General features: G+C 40.3%; 1 protein-coding gene across 3 annotated transcripts in view; it reads right to left on the bottom strand.

Annotated features, from left to right (window-relative positions):
- Positions 1 to 21,846, bottom strand: part of CNTNAP4 (contactin associated protein family member 4) — a 634,720-nt gene that overhangs the window by 138,086 nt on the left and 474,788 nt on the right. For all 3 annotated transcript variants that reach the window (XM_073632963.1, XM_073632962.1, XM_073632964.1), the window contains one exon: positions 10,525 to 10,631. In XM_073632963.1, coding sequence (XP_073489064.1) covers positions 10,525 to 10,631 — 107 coding nt within the window. The remainder of the gene's footprint in view (positions 1 to 10,524; positions 10,632 to 21,846) is intronic.

The raw sequence follows: 21,846 nt of genomic DNA, 5'->3' as shown, positions 1-21,846 counted from the left end.
GACCTAGAGGAAAATGAAAGGTGATAATTCGTGAAGGGATTGCTAACTAACTTGAAGCGACAATTTGCATGGTGCATGCAATCTTTGTGACAATGAAATGATTTGAAATGTTTGCCTTGATTATGAAATGAGTGAACTCCATGACAGAGGCCCGGCCCGGTCGTGTCGTGACTGATCCGACCGTGAACCGGGCTCTGGAGCATGTACTGAAATGAGGCAACTGAAAAACATTGGTGCACACCGGGACGAATCGGTGCCTGATTGATGCATCTGGATTCGAATCGGAGAGCAGTATGAAATGAAATGAGAGAAATGTTTACCTTGACCGAGGCTCGAATTGGTTGTGCCGTATTTTGCGACTGGCAACGAACCGAGCTCTGGTATAGGTATGGATACGGTCGAAACAAGTGAGGCATTCCGTGACGAATCGATGCATCTCAGATGCGACTGGTTTCGAAACGGTGATGCGCTGTGGGAGTGAAATGGTAGTAATGGCATGACAGAGATGCGGATCAGTCGCCCGATATCTGCGACTAGCTATGATCCGGACTCTGGAGCATGTTTCAGAAATGAGGCCGAGCCCTGGGGCACGCCGTAACGAATTGGTGCATGGAGGATGCGACTGGATTCGAAGCGGAGCGCGGTAAGTGCAGGTGTAACATATCGTTTGCCATGACGGAGGCGCGAATCGGTCGTGCTGTTGTAGCGACTGACTACGACTCGGACTCCGGAGCATGTACTGAAATGTGGCCAATCCTGGGGCACGCCGAGACGAATCGGTGCATTCCCATGCGACTGAATTCATGTCGGAACGTGATACGTGGTAATGAAATGATAACCATGACAGAGGTACGAATGACTGATAATAACGTGACTCTGGAGCATGTACTGAAATGAGGCCGTGACTACTGGGGCACACCGGAGCGAATCGGTGCATCTTTTAGGTGCGACTGGATTCGAATCGGAGCGCGGTGGGTGACTGAAATGAGAAATGATTGAAATGATTTGAAATGTTAGAAATTAGTTTAGAAATGTTTCAGAAATGAGAAATGATTGGTATCGAACTGACGTGGTTCGAAAAGATTTATGCATTTACGAATCGCTATGGCTGTCTGCTGACACATGTTTAACAATTAAGACCTGTCTGAAATGAAGCGACGCTTGCGTCGCTATGGTTTCCTCAGATAACGCGAAATGGTAACATGACGACAGTGCGAGTAATACACATGCGGTTACGTTCGTGAATTTCGCAAGTGATACGTAATTGTGATACCACGGTTTAGTGACATGACATAACGTACGAAAAAACAAAAATCCGAGGGGACCCTACCTGCGACAGCCCAGCCAGACGCGTGGTGCGAACGAATCGATAAACGCGGACTTCAAAAACTCTCGGGCACGGAGATCACGAAATGCGGGAGCCAAGTATTTGCGAACGCTGAAATCGGAATAGTCGGCCTAGTGACGTATATCGCGCACAGGAAACCGACAAGCACCACAGGTGAGCGGGCTGCTTAAATACCCCCTGGGCTCCTCCCATAAATTCAGGCCACCATACTGGCCTTCCTACATGTGTGTGTGTGTGTGTGTGTATCTATCTATATATATATATATATATATATATATATATATGTGTGTATCTATCCATAGATATATATATATATATATGTGTGTATCTATCTATAGATATATATATATATGTGTGTATCTATCTATCTATCTATCTATCTATCTATCTATCTATCTATCTATCTATATATATATATATATATATATATATATATATATATATATATATATATACACAGTATATACACACATACATTTGCATGGAAAAAGGAGTATTAGAAGCTAAGTGTTTAATAAGTTAATCTGGGAATTAATATCAAATGTCACATGGAGGGTAGCCCTTTCTGTTATGAGCAGCCTAACCTAAGCCAGTGAGCTCTCAGAATGTTTTTCCTCTCACTACTTTGTATGAACTCATATCAAAGTCCCAGCACCTTTAGATGGTCTTTTCTTTCTTGGAGACTTTCTCAACTGACACCCTTCCTAACACTACTAAATGTTTTTCTTTTACTGCTGTGTTATACGAGAGAGATTTCTTCTCACTCCCGGTTTCAGTCACCTGATCACTGATAAAGGAAGTATAATCCCTTTCCAAAGGGGAAAAAGAACCTTTTCCCAATCTGCTCAAACTCAGCTTTGCTGTCTAGCATTATATGCATGGCTGTTTAGTTGGAGTTCAGCTTTTAAACATTAAGCTGATCAAATACATATTTAAAATAAGACATCAAAAAGACTATAGATTTTCTTTACAAAAGCTGGAAGTCAGTGGAAGGTATGCCGAGTTTGCTTAGGCCTCCACCTTTGACTGCTATGACATAAAGGTGGAATGGTCACACGGTTCATTTTTTGTAGTCTTCCACAAGTAAATTACTGTTAGCAGTATGAAAAATCTATAAATTGTAGTGCTTTTTTTCCTGGCAGAAAGAGTGGTTGTTTTTCTGAAATGTTGTGTTATGTAGCTAGTTTAGATGTACATGTAAATAACATGTACTAATGTTCTTCATTAAGGCTACATGCAGCTTAGCTATTATCTGATTAATACAAGTCTAAAGAATATCTTAAACACCTGAAATACCAGCAATCAAACTGAATCTACTTACAAAGTAATAATATAGAACCTTTTGGGTAATGTTTCACCCGCCAGAAGGATAAACACTATGAAATATTGAAGAGCTTTTTTCCCAAGCTGCTTGCCTACTGATTGAGCTGACTCAAAGTCCTGCAGAGCTGAACACTAGTAAAAACTCAGCACTGCATAAAGAATATATATATTACCTAAAATGATATGCTCTTAAGGAGTGCCCAGCAGAGTACTGCAAATGGCTAGTATACCATCAGAGCCAAATGTACATTGCAGACCAGAAATAACATGTTTTCAACTGCATGCTAAAGTTCAGACTGTCCTGTAACTACAATACCAAAAAGCCTACAAGAGACGTAAGTGCCATAGCTAAACAATTACCTAAAGTGGTTGTAAAGTCTATTTTGTTTAAATTAAAATAAGAGACATGTTATACTTAATTAAAAACTTTATTTTGTACAACAATACATAATACATAAATAATCCAAAAAATGGATGGTACATGATACATATAGAAAAGCCCAAAATTGGCAAGCACATGATTAAAATATAGTCAAATACATAATGCGTGAACAGAATCCACAATGATGTGGTAGGATGAAGTATGCGATTTGAACACGACATCTGTTAGCTCAACGCGTTTCGTGACTTGATGTCACTCATCAGGAGCAAGTGTGTACACATGCAAGATATCTCTGTAATAATATATTGTGCATTTCTAGTTGGTCTATTATAATCACAGATGTGAAAAATATAAAAATAAATGGGGGGTAAAACATATATATAGAGTGTTTTACCCCCATTTCTTTTTATATTTTTCACATCTGTGATTATAATAGACCAACTAGAAATGCACAATATATCATTACAGAGATATCTTGCATGTGTACATGAGTAACATCGAGTCACGAAATGCATTGAGCTAACAGATGTCATGTTCAAATTGCATACTTCATCCTACCACGTCATTGTGGATTATGTTCATGAATTATATATTTGACTATATTTTAATCATGTTCTATTCAATTTTGGGCTTTTCTATATGTATCATGTGCCATCCATTTTTTGCATTATTTATGTATTGTACGAAATAAAGTTTTTAATTTAATATCTTTCTCCATGCAGGTATTCAATTATATGTGTGGTATATCAATTTTCTATCGAAAATGAATTATGAGACAAGTGTCCTATTCCTTTACATATATTATAGATATGTTAATTATAATGCCACAACATACCCTCCACGTACTTCATTTAAAGTCCCGCCTCCTTGTTTTTTTTGTATAAAATAATAGGGAAGGAGGCTGATGACAATGTCATCTCCTCATATAAAGTCTCACAGACCCCACCCTCTTTTGGAAACTCAACTAGGGATGGAAGTATGCGTTTCCGGCTGCCTAATGTAACCATCATGTTCCTGCTTTGTAACTATTTCATGCTGTATTTTTTTATTTTTTTTTATTTTTATTTTCTTCTTTTTCCCATGGTAATTAATTATCATATATATCCCCCTTTCCCCATATGATCCCTCAGGGTTGTGTGTGCTTTGGCGGCAGTCTTGATGTGGTTTATGTCATCCCTGTCTTGGTTTTCCTCTGATCCGGGAGCTGCGACATGCACTGCGGGCATTCCCTCCCCCTGTTCTTTTGCAGGGGTGGGTGCGCACGCACTGCATGTTGACGTCACACTTTTCACGCCAGTTTCTTTGGCGCTGCATTTGCCAGTGACTATTCTACCTATGAGCGCTATGGGGCTCAGTTTGGCTCCAAACCACCAGGCGGCTCTTCCGCATTGGTGATGGCACCTCCCCTTCCCTTTCCACGCATATGTGTGATGTTGATGGGTCTTTTGCAGCAGTGCCCTTAGGCGCTATCTTTGGATGGTTCCAGCATTTGGCTTCTGCTTCTTCCTCCAGACACCATATACAGTACAACCTACCTCCCTTTTTTGGTTGGTAGGCTACCTTTCCCCCTCATCTTTCCTTTTGCTTCTCACCATCCCACTTTTTACTTTCTTGACCTGTCAGTCCACTTATGTGGGTTCTCTTTAACCTTTCACACACTTCCCTGCTTTTCCTCACCCTTTTCCTTTTTGTGAAATTGCATGATTCTCATGCGATTTTTCACCTTTCTATTTTTTCCCCCTTTGTGGTGTGTTTTCTTCCTCTTTGAACTCACCACACCCTTTACTTTTTCAGGCAACAATGGGTGCTGGTTTCCTATCCAGAATTATATATGGGAGGAGCCCAGGGAGTGTCGGGTGCTACTTATTCTCTTCACACATGCACTTCATGTTTCAGAGCTTGTCTCTGTATGATGTCACCAGGTAACTATTTCTGATTTTCTCTCCATCACATAGACTGCACATCTTTTTGTTTCCTCTCAATCTTTTCCCCTCCGGGTATTGCATGATTTCAAACCGCATACTTCATCCTACCATGTCATTGTGGATTATGTTCATGCATTATGTATTTGACTATATTTTAATCATGTGCTATCCAATTTTGGGCTTTTCTATATGTATCATGTGCCATCCTTTTTTGTATTTTTTATGCATTATGTATTGTTATACGAAATAAAGTTTTTAATTTAATACCTTACTCCATGCAGGTATTCAATTATATGTGTGGTATATCAATTTTCTATCAAATATGAATTATGAGACAAATGTCCTTCTCCTTTACATATATTATAGATATGTTAATTATAATGCCACAGCACTTTACCCTCTGCATACTTCATTTAAAGTCCCACCTCCTTGTTCTTGTTCTCCCTGTCTTGGTTTACCTCTGATCCGGAAGCTGTGATGCACACTGCGGTGGTTCCCTCCCCCTGTTCTTTTGTGGGGCATGGGTGCGCAAGCACTGCATTTTGACGTCACCCTTTCCATGCCGGGTGGGCTGCGCCTCCTTTCCACAGCCCACCTCACCACCCATTCCCTCACAATTACTGTGACCACCTTAATGCTCTATCCTAAACTCTTTAACCCACATCTTCAACCTTTCCCTCTCTTCTGGCACATTCCCCTCCCCACTGAAACAATCACTGGTTACCCCATGCTTAAAAAACACTCACTTAACCCCACCTGTTTGAATACCTTAAGACCCATTTCCCTGCTCCCATTAGCCTCCAAGCTTCTTGAATGCCTTGCCCACAACCATATGAGTTGCTACCTCACTGACAACAACCTTCTCGATCCCCTACAGTCCGGCTTCAGCCCACAACATTCCACTGAAATTTCCCTATTAAAACTCACCTTTTTGTGGCCTTTGACACAGTTGACAACCCACTCCTCCTCAATAAACTCCACTCCCTTGGCTTCCGTGACTCTGCTCTTTTCTGGTTTTCCTCCTACCTATCTCAGTGCATTTTCAGGCTCACATACAACAACATCTCCTTCGCCCCTCTTTATCTTCCTCCATCAGATCATTCCCTACAGCTATTACCTTTTGTACCACATCCCCCTCCCTTTGTGATACCGAAAAATCAGCAAGTTCATGTCTTTTTATCCAAGTCATCAAAATAACTGATTGGTCAGAAAATTGACAGTATCCAATGGTGTTGATTTCAGTAGAGACTAGGCTGGAGCTTTTCTGGGAAATTTTGCTTTGCTAAAATCTTTCAAATGTAGAGATGTGAAAAAAATGACAGAAAAGGTTTTTGGGAAGTTACCTTGTTTTTTGTGCTTAAACGATTAATTGAAACAAAGTATGTTAAAAGTGCAAAGGTTGTTATTTTGACCCTGTTTGTTCCTATTGTCTAACAACAAAATGCACCAAAAACAAATATAAAAGAAAATGAGGAAAAAAATCTTAAAAATACTTTTTTTTTGTTTTTTTTTTCGTTTAAGTTATAGATTTTGTTTAGTTTGCTATAAAATATTGCAAAACAAGCAAGTTGCATTACTTTTGACATTGAAATAAAAAACAAGCAAACCAAAAAGTGTTCACGTATAAAGCATGACATTGGGGGTTATTCACTAAAGGCAAATCCACCCCGTACTACAAGTGCACCGCAAGTGCACCCAAAAGTGCACCTGGAAGCGCAGTCACTGTAGACCTGAGGGGGACATGCAAGGAATATAAAAAACAGCATTTTAGCTCGCACATGATTGGATGATAAAATTAGCAGAGCTTTCTCCTCATTTCAGATCTTCCCCTGAGATCTACAGCAACTGCATCCCCAAGTGCACCCCCAAGTGCACCTGTAGTGGAGAGTGGACCTGCCCCCAACAAATCAACCCCATTGTGTTGTCTTCATACAAGGGTAGAGAGAACCAGGAATCATGTAAAAGCCCTAAAGGATGTCCTCTATAATGTCTGATATCTGTGTAACCCATATAAATCAGGTTCCAGGGGTCATGATGTCAGCACAGACCAGGTTCTGTTGTCAAATAGTTGTCAAAGACCACCCAAACAGTTTTTTAATATAATATAATATTGCATTTCCTAGGGATGCTCAGTTTATCACAGGTTAAACCCTCTAAAGGAACTATTCAAACAGATTTATTTTTTTAAATTTGATGAGATTTTCCAGCCCTAATTTGTGCACTCACCACATATTTTGTCACGTGCTTTGGTAATATGATATTATGCTATCTTGTCTGGCAGTTACAACAGTTATCTAGCTAGCTGCATGGTATGATTCCCTTGGTCCTACCTAAAACTGTGATTGATTTCTAGCCAGACTGGATTAAGTGCTTCTATATCAGTCATTCATAAGCTGGAGGTGGATAAGTGGGTGCCAATACATGTCCATAGGAGATGCTGGCTTTCTAAACATGACCAGTAACATTCTGTATGATGGTACAGCTAGGAGAATAGGAACATTAAATCATTTGTGAGCCACGCTCTAGGACACATTAAGAGCTGCATCAAAACTACTTTTATTCCAATGCAAATCAACAGAATTGCAAAAGCAGCATGGCAGGAGGTTGGAGAACGGCTATAGAAACTCAGAAGCATCTGAAGCGGATTTTAATTGCAAGCTGAATGCACCAAAAACCAGGCTGCATTTGCAACTTCACAAGCCCTAACCAAACTGCTGTAAAGCTGCTTTATAACAGCTATCTAACACCATCACTTGAACTAATGTGAGAGCTTATTAAAGCTGAAATCTAGGCAGATGCAAAAGATATACAACGAATGCAGCAAAGCATTCTAAAATAAAGAGTTAAACCCATCTAAAGTAAACATCTGAATTTGACTTGATATTAGCCTCTTGAAATGTATGCAGCAGCACCTTGACAGGCAGAGCGACAGGCAGGACTGGGAGCCAGTCAGGTACAGTATACTGCATGCATTTATCTTAATAAAGACATGATGATATGAGGAGAAGAAAGCAGAGCAAGTAGAGCAATGACCTTGATCTGTATCTGCTCTTTCACTGCCCAGTCAGCCATATGGTTGTACTTTGTGGCTAAACTGTGTAAATTTAAGGAGTGTTTTAAGCATTTGGAAGCATTTTTTTTCTTAACATTTAGGCAATTTTTGCCATTTTTATTCTCAAAGCAGTGCATGTGAATCAAAATTTAACGACGACTACTTCCTTCTGCCTCCAAAATAAATTTAACTGATTGACAGTATATGAAATCGTCCATGGTATTTATTCTTTATATGTGGTAGAAGCATCATTTGCCACAGATGGCTTTTGAGTGACACAGTATATGTGAAGAAGTCTGAATAAATAGGTACCTATGTGCTCAGTGCGTAGAAGCATTATCAAATGTCTCCTGGTCAATGTTGTCAGGCAGGTGTAATCCCATACTCTGTAATAAATTGGAAGCGGGCCCAGCCAGGCCAGACTGGGTACTGTAAGATTCATGGATATTGATCCCTAGATTCAAGTCCATGTCTACAGGAGCCAAACCCGACTCTTCTGGGCATACCTCTTCTTCAGAGCTACCATCATCGCCCTCCTGGGGCTTAGGATGTGATGCTGAATGCTCATTTTTCTTCTTGGCAAAACTTTTGCCAATGTTGGTGTGTGCCAGTTCTCTGTCCAATACATCCATATAGGAATGCAAGCTTTTTAGAGTGTCTGCACCAAGGGGTGAATCCTCATTGCCATCCCTGTCCTCATCACTATCTAGCATGTCAAAATCCTCCTCAGACTCTAGAACATCAGAATCTAGCTATTCTGGACTTGGACTAAGTATTTTTTCCAAAGCGCTTGTAAATGAGTCAACATCAAATGTGATTGGTGCTTCAGAAGGAAACCAGGGCACTTCTGCTCCTTCATGTGATGACTTCAGCCAAGTTGTAATTGTGGGCCCTGTCAGAGGTTGGTGGGAGCACAGTTTCCTTTGAACCTGCAGCATCCTGCAAGATCTGCTCCAACTTTTCTGGTGAAATGTCCAACCAGCTGTCATCTTCAACAAACTGAGCATATTATTCAAAGTGGCACAATGCAGAATAAGTATAAATATGACTAAACACATATCTCTACATGAACAGTGAATAAATACACATATAGGAGGCACGGGGGACGTCACCGTCACCTTTCTGCAGAGCTGGGATGTCAAAATCCCATGAAAAGGAGCTCCAGTCCATCGGGAGCTGGATTTTTTGTTTCAATCTTTTTTTTGGTAATTTTTTCAACATTAACACAAGTGTAATACGTTATGGAAAGCCCACTTTGGTCCAACATATTAAGGAACTGGTTGCATTCAAGAAAAAGAATGACAAAGTCAAACAGTCCAATATCTTCCTGGCCCATGAGTGGCTTCCCACTCATTGGTCGGGTAATCAGGTTACTATAGATGTAAAATCCAAACAGTACACCGTGAAACTGAGTATCATTTGCATCATCCCCAACAGGGGGAGCTATTGCGTATAATGAAATAAAGTAAGTGTGAAGTAATATTATGCACAATGCATTCTGTGCTTAACTTTGAACATATTAACTGCTGCCTGTTCCCTTACTTGGACTCATGCGAGCCCTTACACTTTATATTTATTGACCAAGTCGCTCCAGACCAACAATGGGTTAAAGGTTAATCCATCTTGTAGAAAGAATGGAGAAGGAAAAATGTGTGGGAGAAGAAAAAAAAACAGAGGGGGAGGGGGGGAAGAATTAGGTAAGATAAGAGAAAAAGACGTAGAGAAGGAGATGGGAAAAGGCAGGAAGAAAGTGGTAGTGTCTATGTGCCAGGCTATGGCCCTGCTATACAGGGTGCTAGTGTCTCTCCCTCCAGATCAGATGGATTCTGACAGGTATTTTATCCATGGAGTCAATGTTTTCTCAAAGTGGGCTAGCTTGTCCCGGTGGATAGCCACAATACGTTCACTGATCATGATCCATGTCACTAAAAAATATTTTTACATCTGTTTGGGGTATTTATTTTATTGTTATTTTTTTATCAGAATATGCAGGATCATGCATGTTGTGACTAAGAAAAAAAAGTAAATTTATATGTTCAATAATATAAAAACAAACTGGGTCTTTGTCTACTTGAAGATAATAAGTTGGTTTTGTAAGTTGGTATAGCTGCAGCAATGTGTACTGACCACCTCATATACCTTGTGTCTGCAGTGCAGACCCTTTGCTCTGTACTCCCTCCACTCCCCTGGTTCTAAACCCAATCCACCATTATTGGACAATAGGAAACTATTATGCTTCTCATACTATCTCCCCAGTTTTCTAACACTTTTTCTGAAACAGCCCTGAAGGTTCTATAAACTCCATATTATTATTATTATACAGGATTTATATAGCGTCAACAGTTTACGTAGCGCTTTACAACTTCAGGGTAGACAGTACAAATACAAAACACTTTAATACGGTAGGAATCAGAGGGCCCTGCTCCTTAGAGCTTACAATCTAAGAGATTGTATATCTACCATAGCTCCAATCTCTTAAAACACCTATACTCACGATAATGACAAGTCCCTCCCATGTATCCAGTGTCAGAGCAGTTGCAGTAAAAATCACTCCATGTTTGTGAACATTTTCCTCCATGCTCGCAGTAGTTAGGAAAACATCTGAAAATATATAAAAAAGATTAAAAAAATTACTGATATCTATGCTGAGGTCAGCAACACTAGAAAAAGAAATACATTGTATTAGGATAATTTAAAAATAATATTGGAATTTAACATATAAAAGTACTCAGTAAGGCTCATTAACAAGAATACAAGTGATATCATATTTCAAAATTGCAGCTGTAAATGTCATTCTTGGCAATATTATGGTTCATAATTTAATACCCAATATAACACATAGTTAGCAATGATCCACACAGAGCAAATTGGTCCTCATTTTAGTCATGATTAACATCAGATCAATCACAGACAATTAATTACCAGCATAAAAATGACTATTAAAAATTATTAATAGATATAGATTTTGAAATTTCTTTTTAAATTGCTTCATTGCTTACTGCATTAGTCTGATTAGAAGTTCTGTTCTTTGCTAAATATGAAATATTCTGTAATGGTTATTTCTAAGGTATTCCTGTCAAAAAAAGTGAATTCCAGTGATTATGTATTTCAAATGAATAAAATACTGAGCTCTCACATAATAATGGTGTTATACAAGAACATTCACAAGCCTACATGTGAATATTAATAATACCTATAAATCATGGAGTTAGAGAAACAATAAAAGAAATGTATTTCTATAAAACAATGGCCTTCCTCAGATATGTAAGAAAAAGTTATGCAGCAAGCTCTATATCAAGAGTTCTTAACTTGGGGTGGTATCCATACCCTCTAGGGATATAGAAACCAAATTATACGGGTATGGGACTGTATCTCTTAATATATAAAACAAAATTAAAACAAGATTCTCTGATTTTGTTATGAAATTATGATAATATTTCAGATGACATTTGCATACCATTGTCATCAATAACTGTGCCAAAATTCTGCCAATGTTCTGATTGCACAACAGTGACAGCAAAAATCTCACTACTTGTAGCCAACCTGTGTATTTGTAATTTGTTATTTTTATATAAATATGAAAACAAAATCTTAATAATTGTCTTTCAGCTGTTCTGTTTTTAGCTATTTATTTATATGTCAGGTAGCACCAAGCTATTTGCCATCTTTTAAAGTCAAACTGGTAAAACAGTATTGGTTATGGTGATGATAATCTTAATAGCCGGATGATGGGGATATGGGAAAATCCACTGCTAGTGTGTAATCATAACAAGCTTAAGAACCCCTGCTCTGAGGTCTGTGAATTTACCAACAAGTCACACCAAGCTAACCACTCTCTGTAAATAGTACAGGCATACCCCACTTTTAAGTACACAATGGGGTTTATTTACTAAAGTTGGAAAGTGCAAAATCAGGCTCACTTCTGCATAGAAACCAATGAGCTTCCAGGTTTTATTACCAAAGCTTAATTGAACAAGCTGGGGTTAGAAGATCATTGGTTTCTACGCAGAAGTGAGCCTGATTTTGCACGTTCTAGCTTTAGTAAATAAACCCCACAAGTTTTTGATTGCTAAGCAATGATAAGAACATGGTATTGAATTGGTTAATTTATCTGCTAACACCGCCACGGGGGAGGGTCTGGCTAGGCATAAATGACCAGTTCATAGATGAATCAAAGCACAATTTGTTTGTGAAACGCATAAGCCGTTCCTTCCTTTGCTTGTACATGTAGTGCTCTTCATGTTCTTCAAGGTTTTATGCGAATAAAGGCATTTGGATCCCAGTTTGGTGAGCAGCCATCTGGACTTTCCTTTCATTATTCAGGCTGGAATTGTAGTGAAGGAATAGCTATCAAACATATAATTTGTATGCAACCAACAGTGGATGCTTAGCCTGTACAAAGAAATAACAGGCAGAGGAGCAGTTTACAGTTTGTATATATCTGCACACCCAGTGGTTACCTATGGCTAGGGATAAATGGCCAATCCTGAACTGATTTGTCTGTGTTCAGGGTCACTCTATCCCTATTAGCAGGTAAGCACTAGGTGTGCAGATACATGCCAACAGTGACAGCTCCTCTCAGCCAGTCATTAAAGCGTACAGGCTGAGTGGCCACCGCTGATCACATACACCTGTCATCATAGCCGCAAAAATCTACTGATTCTCGTTGCTGGAATCCGGTGTCTGTGCAGATAATCACCTGTGTGAAGATCCTTAAAGATCATAAAAAGACTCTAGAGTCGGGTTTATGTTGGTTTATAACAGCTTAGAAACATCTGCGTTTTTTTTAACATTTGAAGTCTGGCAGCCTGCCAGGAATCCGGTGCTAAAAAAAAAGTAATAGGGAAAGCGCTAAGGTTTCAAAGTACATTTTTCACAATGCTTACAGATACAGAGAAATATGGGGGCTTGTTTTAAAGTGCCTTTAATACTTGTTTTAACCACTTGAGCCCCGGACCATTATGCTGCCTAAGGACCAGAGGTCTTTTTCCAATTTGGCACTGCGTCGCTTTAACTGCTAATTGCGCGGTTATGCAATGCTGTACCCAAACGAAATTTGCGTCCTTTTCTTCCCACAAATAGAGCTTTCTTTTGATGGTATTTGATCACTTCTGCAGTTTTTATTTTTTGCGCTATAAACGGAAAAAGACCGAAAATTTTGAAAAAAAATGATATTTTCTACTTTTTGTTATAAAAAAAATCCAATAAACTCAATTTTAGTCATACATTTAGGCCAAAATGTATTCGGCCACATGTCTTTGGTAAAAAAAATGTCAATAAGCGTATATTTATTGGTTTGCGCAAAAGTTATAGCGTCTACAAACTAGGGTACATTTTCTGGAATTTACACAGCTTTTAGTTTATGACTGCCTATGTCATTTCTTGAGGTGCTAAAATGGCAGGGCAGTACAAAACCCCCCCAAATGACCCCATTTTGGAAAGTAGACACCCCAAGGAAATTGCTGATAGGCATGTTGAACCCATTGAATATTTATTTTTTTTGTCCCAAGTGATTGAATAATGACAAAAAAAAAAAAAAAAAAAAATATTTACAAAAAGTTGTCACTAAATGATATATTGCTCACACAGGCCATGGGCCTATGTGGAATTGCACCCCAAAATATATTCAGCTACTTCTCCTGAGTACGGGGATACCACATGTGTGGGACTTTTTGGGAGCCTAGCCGCGTATGGGACCCCGAAAACCAATCACCGCCTTCAGGATTTCTAAGGGTGTAACTTTTTGATTTCACTCTTCACTGCCTATCACAGTTTCGGAGGCCATGGAATGCCCAGGTGGCACAACCCCCCCCCAAATGACCCCATTTTGGAAAGTAGACACCCCAAGCTATTTGCTGAGAGGCATATTGAGTCCATGGAATATTTTATATTTTGACACAAGTTGCGGGAAAGTGACACTTTTTTTTTTTTTTTTTTTTTTTTGCACAAAGTTGTCACTAAATGATATATTGCTCACACAGGCCATGGGCCTATGTGGAATTGCACCCCAAAATACATTTAGCTGCTTCTCCTGAGTATGGGGATACCACATGTGTGGGACTTTTTGGGAGCCTAGCCGCGTACGGGGCCCCGAAAACCAATCACCGCCTTCAGCGTTTTTAAGGGCGTGAATTTTTGATTTTACTCTTCACTGCCTAACACCGTTTCGGAGGCCATGGAATGCCCAGGTGGCACAAACCCCCCCCAAATGACCCCATTTTGGAAAGTAGACACCCCAAGCTATTTGCTGAGAGGCATGGTGAGTATTTTGCAGCTCTCATTTGTTTTTGAAAATGAAGAAAGACAAGAAAAAACTTTTTTTTTTTTTCTTTTTTCAAATTTCAAAACTTTGTGACAAAAAGTGAGGTCTGCAAAATACTCACTATACCTCTCAGCAAATAGCTTGGGGTGTCTACTTTCCAAAATGGGGTCATTTGGGGGGGTTTTGTGCCACCTGGGCATTCCATGGCCTCCGAAACTGTGATAGGCAGTGAAGAGTGAAATCAAAAATTCACGCCCCTTAGAAAGCCTGAAGGCGGTGCTTGGTTTTCGGGGTCCCGTACACGGCTAGGCTCCCAAAAAGTCTCACACATATGGTATCCCCGTACTCAGGAGAAGCAGCAGAATGTATTTTGGGGTGTAATTTCACATATTCCCATGGCATGTTTGAGCAATATATCATTTAGTGACAACTTTGTGCAAAAAAAAAAAAAAAAAAAAAAAAATTTGTCTCTTTCCCGCAACTTGTGTCGCAATATAAAATATTCCATGGACTCGACATGCCTCTCAGCAAATAGCTTGGGGTGTCTACTTTCCAAAATGGGGTCATTTGGGGGGGTTTTGAACTGTCCTGGCATTTTATGCACAACATTTAGAAGCTTATGTCACACATCACCCACTCTTCTAACCACTTGAAGACAAAGCCCTTTCTGACACTTATTTTTTACATGAAAAAGTTTTTTTTTTTTTGCAAGAAAATTACTTTGAACCCCCAAACATTATATATTTTTTTAAAGCAAATGCCCTACAGATTAAAATGGTGGGTGTTTCATTTTTTTTTTTCACACAGTATTTGCGCAGCGATTTTTCAAACGCATTTTTTGGGGAAAAAACACACTTTTTTAAATTTTAATGCACTAAAACACACTATATTGCCCAAATGTTTGATGAAATAAAAAAGATGATCTTAGACCGAGTACATGGATACCAAACATGACATGCTTTACAATTGCGCACAAACGTGCAGTGGCAACAAAATAAATACATTTTTAAAAGCCTTTAAAAGCCTTTACAGGTTACCACTTTAGATCTACAGAGGAGGTCTACTGCAAAAATTACTGCCCTCGATCTGACCTTCGCGGCGATACCTCACATGCATGGTGCAATTGCTGTTTACGTTTGACGACAGACCGCCGCTTGCGTTCGCCTTAGCGCAAGAGCAGGGGGCGACAGGGGTGCTTTTTTTTTTTTTTTTTTTTTCTTTATTATTTTTTTGCTTTTTTATCTTATTTTTAAACTGTTCCTTTCATTTTTTTTTTTTTTAAATCATTTTTATTGTTATCTCGGGGAATGTAAATATCCCCTATGATAGCAATAGGTAGTGACAGGTACTCTTTTTTGAAAAAATTGGGGTCTATTAGACCCTAGATCTCTCCTCTGCCCTCAAAGCATCTGACCACACCAAGATCGGTGTGATAAAATGCTTCCCCAATTTCCCAATGGCGCTATTTACATCCGGCGAAATCTAAGTCATAAAATGCTCGTAGCTTCCGGTTTCTTAGGCCATAGAGATGTTTGGAGCCACTCTTGTCTCTGATCAGCTCTATGGTCAGCTGGCTGAATCACCGGCTGCATTCTCAGGTTCCCTGTTGAGACAGGAGAGCCAGAGAAAAACACGGAAGACGGTGGGGGGGGGGGGCATTCCCTCCCACGGGTTGTAAAGGCAGTCTAGAGGCTAATTAGCCGCTAGGATTGCTTTTACATGAAAGCCGACCGCTGGCTGAAAAGAATGATACCAAGATGATACCTAAACCTGCAGGCATCATTCTGGTATAACCACTCAAAGTTGTGAATGGCGTACCTGAAGACAAAAAAATGGTTAACAATAAAGCACAGTAAACAATAAAGTATAAATAATTACATACCTGAAAAACAAACATGATAAAACATAATAACAATAACAATAACAATAAAACACTGCAGAATAGAATACAGTAAAAAAAGAGCAGAACAATAGAGAGAGAGAATAGAGAGAGAGAACAATAAAACGACAACTATTTTTTTTTATTTTATATATATTTTTTTTTTTTTACACTTTTTTTGTAACTAACTTTTATAACTGTAACCGGTTCCAGGTTCGGGTCTCTCAAAATGCGATGGCATCTTGGGAGACCCTGTGAAAGTGTGCCTAGTCTGTGCAATGCTGTACCCTACGCTAATACTCAACTAGTGTATGGTAGCGTTCAAAACATTCACCAATGCAAAGACCAGGATTGTCAGGACAGAAGGGACAATAATAGCGGGTGTCACGCCTATATCCGCGTTTGCTGCAGACACAACATCTTTTTGGGGGGGGTTCGTTGGGTAGGGGTACTCGGGAGCACATAAAAATGCCTCTCATGCAGCCGACTGCATTTCGTTGGGGGATGTGAATGGGGGAAGTACGGGCGCTGCAGAAGTGGTGGGTTCCCAATTAGGATTGGCGAATGCAGCAGGAAGGGCACTATGGGCACGACGGGCCTGTGTTTGTCTTTTTGGTGGCAGCGGGACACTACTTGTGCTTGTCACCTCACCAGCTTGAACTGCACTTATGGGACTCGCCACGTCACCAAGTGTTACTGCAGTGCTGGTTTGACTACGACCGGGGTGTACTAGGCCGCTGGTGCTTGCCAGTTCAATAAAAAGCTTCCAAAAAAACTGTTAGCGATCGCAGGGATCAGGCCTGACTCTGCGAACGCTGCAGTTATGCGTTTAGTGTTTTGTAAGTGACAGTGATCGATCGATACTGCACTTGGGTGGGCTGGACTGGGCCGGGCGGAGGGGCAAAACGCAGGTGCTAGCAGGTATCTGGGCTGATCCCGCTAACACTGCGTTTTTGGGAACCCTAAACTGCTGGGGACGCTAGTATAGATCTGATCTGATCGGATCAGATATTGATCCGTTCAGATACTATACCACTAAAGGAGGCGTATGCTGCGTGCGTGGGTGTTAGTGGTACTGGCGCTAACCTGACGCTGCCTGGGGCCGGTGCTTGCTAGTTCACCAAAATGCTACCAAAAAAACTGTTAGCGATCGCAGGGATCAGGCCTGACTCTGCGAACGCTGCAGTTATGCGTTTAGTGCCTTGTAAGTGTCAGTGATCGATCGATACTGCACTTGGGTGGGCTGGGCTGGGCCGGGCGGAGGGGCACAACGCAGGTGCTAGCAGGTATCTGGGCTGATCCCGCTAACACTGCGTTTTTGGGAACCCTAAACTGCTGGGGACGCTAGTATAGATCTGATCGGATCAGATATTGATCCGATCAGATACTATACCACTAAGGGAGGTGTACGGTGCGTGCGTGGGTGTTAGCGGTACTGGCGCTAACCTGACGCTGCCTGGTGCTTGCTTGCCAGTTCACCAAAATGCTACCAAAAAAACTGTTAGCGATCGCAGGGATCAGGCCTGACTCTGTGAACGCTGCAGTTATGCGTTTAGTGTTTTGTAAGTGACAGTGATCGATCGATACTGCACTTGGGTGGGCTGGGCGGAGGGGCAAAACGCAGGTGCTAGCGGGTATCTGGGCTGATCCCGCTAACACTGTGTTTTTGGGAACCCTAAACTGCTGGGGACGCTAGTATAGATCTGATCAGATCAGATATTGATCCGATCAGATACTATACCACTAAGGGAGGCGCATGCTGCGTGCGTGGGTGTTAGCGGTACTGGCGCTAATCTGACCCTGCCTGGGGCGACGCATATCACTGCCGGGCGATCAGGGGGCTAAACCTTTATTAGGTAATAAACGGCGGGTGCCCTGACACTATAAAAAATAAACGAACTAACCTGCGTCACCCGTAACGGTTATACGGTGATCAGTGGTGAAAGGGTTAACTAGGGGGCAATCAAGGGGTTAAAACATTTATTAGGTAGTATATAGGGGTCCCTGTCACTATAAAACGCTGACGGCGAACCTAAATATTTACCTCACTAACTAGCGTCACCAGCGACACTAATACAGCGATCAGAAAAATGATCGCTTAGCAACACTGGTGACAGGGGGTGATCAAGGGGTTAAAACTTTATTAGGGGGGGTTAGGGGGGTACCCTAGACCTAAAGGGGGGTAATACTCACTGTCCCAACACTGTAACTGTCACAAACTGACACTATGCAGTAATCAGAAAAAAAAAAAAAAAAAAAAAAAAAAACCTGCTGGTGTCAGTTTGTGACAGGGGGGGGGGTGATTGGGGGGGGATCGGGGGGCGATCGGGGGGGGGATCGGGGTGTTTTGTATGCCTGGCATGTTCTACTGTGTGTGTGTGTGTTGTGCACTCACATTGATGTCTTCTCCCCTCGGCGCTGGAACGGAAAATACCGAGCCGAGGGGAGATGACATCATTTCCTTTGCTGCTGTTTAGCATACAGCAGCAAAGGAGTGTTCCCATTGGCCGGCGGCGATCGCGAGGGGGGGGCCACGAACGGATGGCCTCCCCCTCATCTCGGATCGCCGGGGAACAGAACGGGACGGCTTCGGGCACCGGGGGGGGGTCCGATCGGACCCCCCACCCGCGAGAGGCAAATCACGTACATGTACGTGATTTTGCCTGCCCGTGCCGCCTTGCCGACGTAAATCGGCGTTAGGCGGTCCTTAAGTGGTTAAATATGTAAATATTTTAGCGTGCATGATGTGAGCACAGGTATACTTTTAAATGACATAACGCAAGCCTTAGTTTACATAGAGTTTATGAAATGGCATTCGTCCGGAAATGCTTTTTTTTTTTTTAAAGGAAAATGCCATTATGAATAGCACCACCACCTCAAAGTGCTAGGAATGATATGCGTTCTTCCTCAATTAAAGGAAATGTATTTGCTGTAAAGGAGCCCTACTTGTATATAGATCTTCAGAGCCTTGACTTTTCACACTGGGGCGGTGCGCTTGCAGGACGTTAGGGAAAGTCTTGCAAGCAGCATCTTTGGGGCGGTTTGGGAGCGCTGTATTTAAATTGGGTGGTTTGGGAGGGCTGTATTTAAATTGGGCGGTTTGGGAGGGCTGTATTGAAATTATTGGGCAGCTTTTCCAAAGCACGTGAAAAGCGCTTCAGAAGCCCTGCAACACGGGCACTTTTAACCCCGTCTTTGGAGTTAAAAGCAACCCGCTAGTAGCCGAAAAGCGCCGCTTAAACAGCGCTAAAGCAGCCGAGGCCCAGTGTAAAAGGGATCTTATAGCTGCATATTTCCTTTGTCAAAACATAATACTGTTCATAGTTGAAAAGTTATATACAGTAGAATGTTGCGGTAACCTGTTGTGTCCATACCTTTTACATTACAGATACAGTTCGCTGTAATCTCTGTGATATAGCCTTTTGAAGGTTTTCTGGCTTGATATTATTAGGGATGACTGACAGGTCATTTCTGAGTTTACTGAAAATCAATTATACTCCTATGTAATTAATCATGCCCTTTGTTGTACACAGCAGTGCTTTTGTATGAGGTCTACAATAATGACAAACTGCAAAAGCATTGTGTGTTCATTCCTGTAACAAATTAGGAAATTGGTTTGGATTCTTTGTTACCATGGGTCCAAGGTAAAACCTGCATACTGTAGATTCATGGCCCTGGCATATTTTTTTTGTGAAGATTTGCTTGGAATAATTTATTTTAAGCCATAAGGTACTGACTGCATTACATTGAACTATTGCCATCAGTCTTAGAATGGCTTTTATTAAAGAATATATTTTTATTAAGATGTTTTGGTCAATACAGAAGAAAACAGAACAGAGTAAGTTCTTTATTATAGGCACATAAAACATACATATCACTCTTTAATCACTTCAGCTCCGGAAGGTTTACCCCCCCTTCATGACCAGGTCCTTTGAGATACGGCACTGCATTACTTTATCTTACAATTGGGTGACGTGTGACGCTGTACCCAAATAAAAAATGTGTAATTTTTTTCCCATAAATAGAGGCTTCTTTTGGTGCTATTTGATCACCTCTGCAGTTTTTATTTTTTGCGCTATAAACAAAAAAAATAATGTTTACTTTCTGCTATAAAACATACCCAATAAAAAAATTTTAAAAATTAAAATTCTTCATCAGTTTAGGCCAATATGTATTCTGCTACATATTTTTGGTAAAAAAATCCCAATAACTATTTTGATTGGTTTGCGCAAAGGTTATAGTGTCTACAAACTATGGGATTTTTTATGTATTTATTTTTTTACTAGTAATGGCGGTAATACAGTGATCAGGGCTAAAAATATGCACTGTCACTGTACTAATGATACTGGCAGGGGAAGGGATAAAGGGGCAGGGTTGATCAAAGGGTTAAATGTATGCCTAAATTGTGCGTACTCACTATGGAGGAGGTGCTTTGACTAGGGGAAGGCAAAGATCCATGTTCCTACTTAGCAGAAACGCAGGATCAATACCTTCCCCTCTGAAAGAACGACAATCTACCTTGTTTACATAGGTCAGATTGTCGTTCTGCCTCTGTACTGTGTAATTGGGGGTGCTGGCGGACATCAAGTCAGCAGTACCCAACACTGGGCTCCAACTGTGTATAATGATGACATGATCGGGTCGCTGGCAGTGCATGCACGCCCCACGAACAGAAGTGTCAGATCACGTACTAAGCCCCCATCTGTTCTCACTTACAAGGTTCACCCACAACCAATTCAAAAAGCATTTACTCTGTTAATGAGTCCGAGTCTGGATAACAGCCTGCACTTTTTTTGCGTTTGTTTTGGGTTAGTAATCAAATAATCAAATTTTAATGTTGCTTACCTTGTTGTTTAATCATATAAAGTATGTGCAACATAAAGGCTGTATGTTTTAAACAACCTCTATAACACAGTTTATTCTTGGTTATTCAGCCTAAAGAAATCAGAGTGTGCAGCTAAGTGTCACTTCCCTGCTTCACCTACTTTACTCACATCAGTCTTATTCCCAAGATATTTACTACAATTTAAACAATTTCATGTTCAACCAATCTTTGTTTTAGCTGACTATGAGTATATGAAAACCCCTTTCCTCAGATTCTTTTATATATATATCTATATATATATAGATATATATATATCTATATACACTGTATATATAGATATATATATATACACGCACACACACACACACACCTGAGATGATTATATAACCTCTATAGTACATTTTAAGCATTGTTTTTCTTTAAATCAGCATTCCTTTAAAAAATAACTTAAAACTTTTAGAACACTTCTTCCTTCCTTACAAAAATGGCACCTGCCAATAAGCACTATGAAACTTATTACATTTTGTAAAAATTAGAGCTATACATTATATTTTTCCATTAAATGGATAAATCTATTTTATTGGGCCTTTGCAATACAATTAAGAAGAGATTTCAAGGACAAACTCTTTTTCCTAAGGGTTGAACTGAGTTAAAACAGATTTTTCCAAGTTGAAAAGTTGGTTTAGGGATCTAATAAAAGTCAAGGGAGATTTAGTGTAAACATAGGATGAAGAGAAAAAGCAATTTTCAACTCACTTTAAGGTCATAAGGATATTATTGATGTGTTAAGCTAAGAAAACGTTACCAAGAATTAAAAAAAAAAGCTTAACTTGCAACAGAATGGCGTCAA

The sequence above is a fragment of the Aquarana catesbeiana genome, linkage group LG01 (genome assembly GCF_042186555.1).
Source record: "Aquarana catesbeiana isolate 2022-GZ linkage group LG01, ASM4218655v1, whole genome shotgun sequence".
In the NCBI taxonomy this organism is placed as follows: domain Eukaryota; kingdom Metazoa; phylum Chordata; class Amphibia; order Anura; family Ranidae; genus Aquarana; species Aquarana catesbeiana.
Note: the sequence above shows the minus strand (reverse complement) of the source record. Positions and strands in the feature narration are given on the sequence as shown.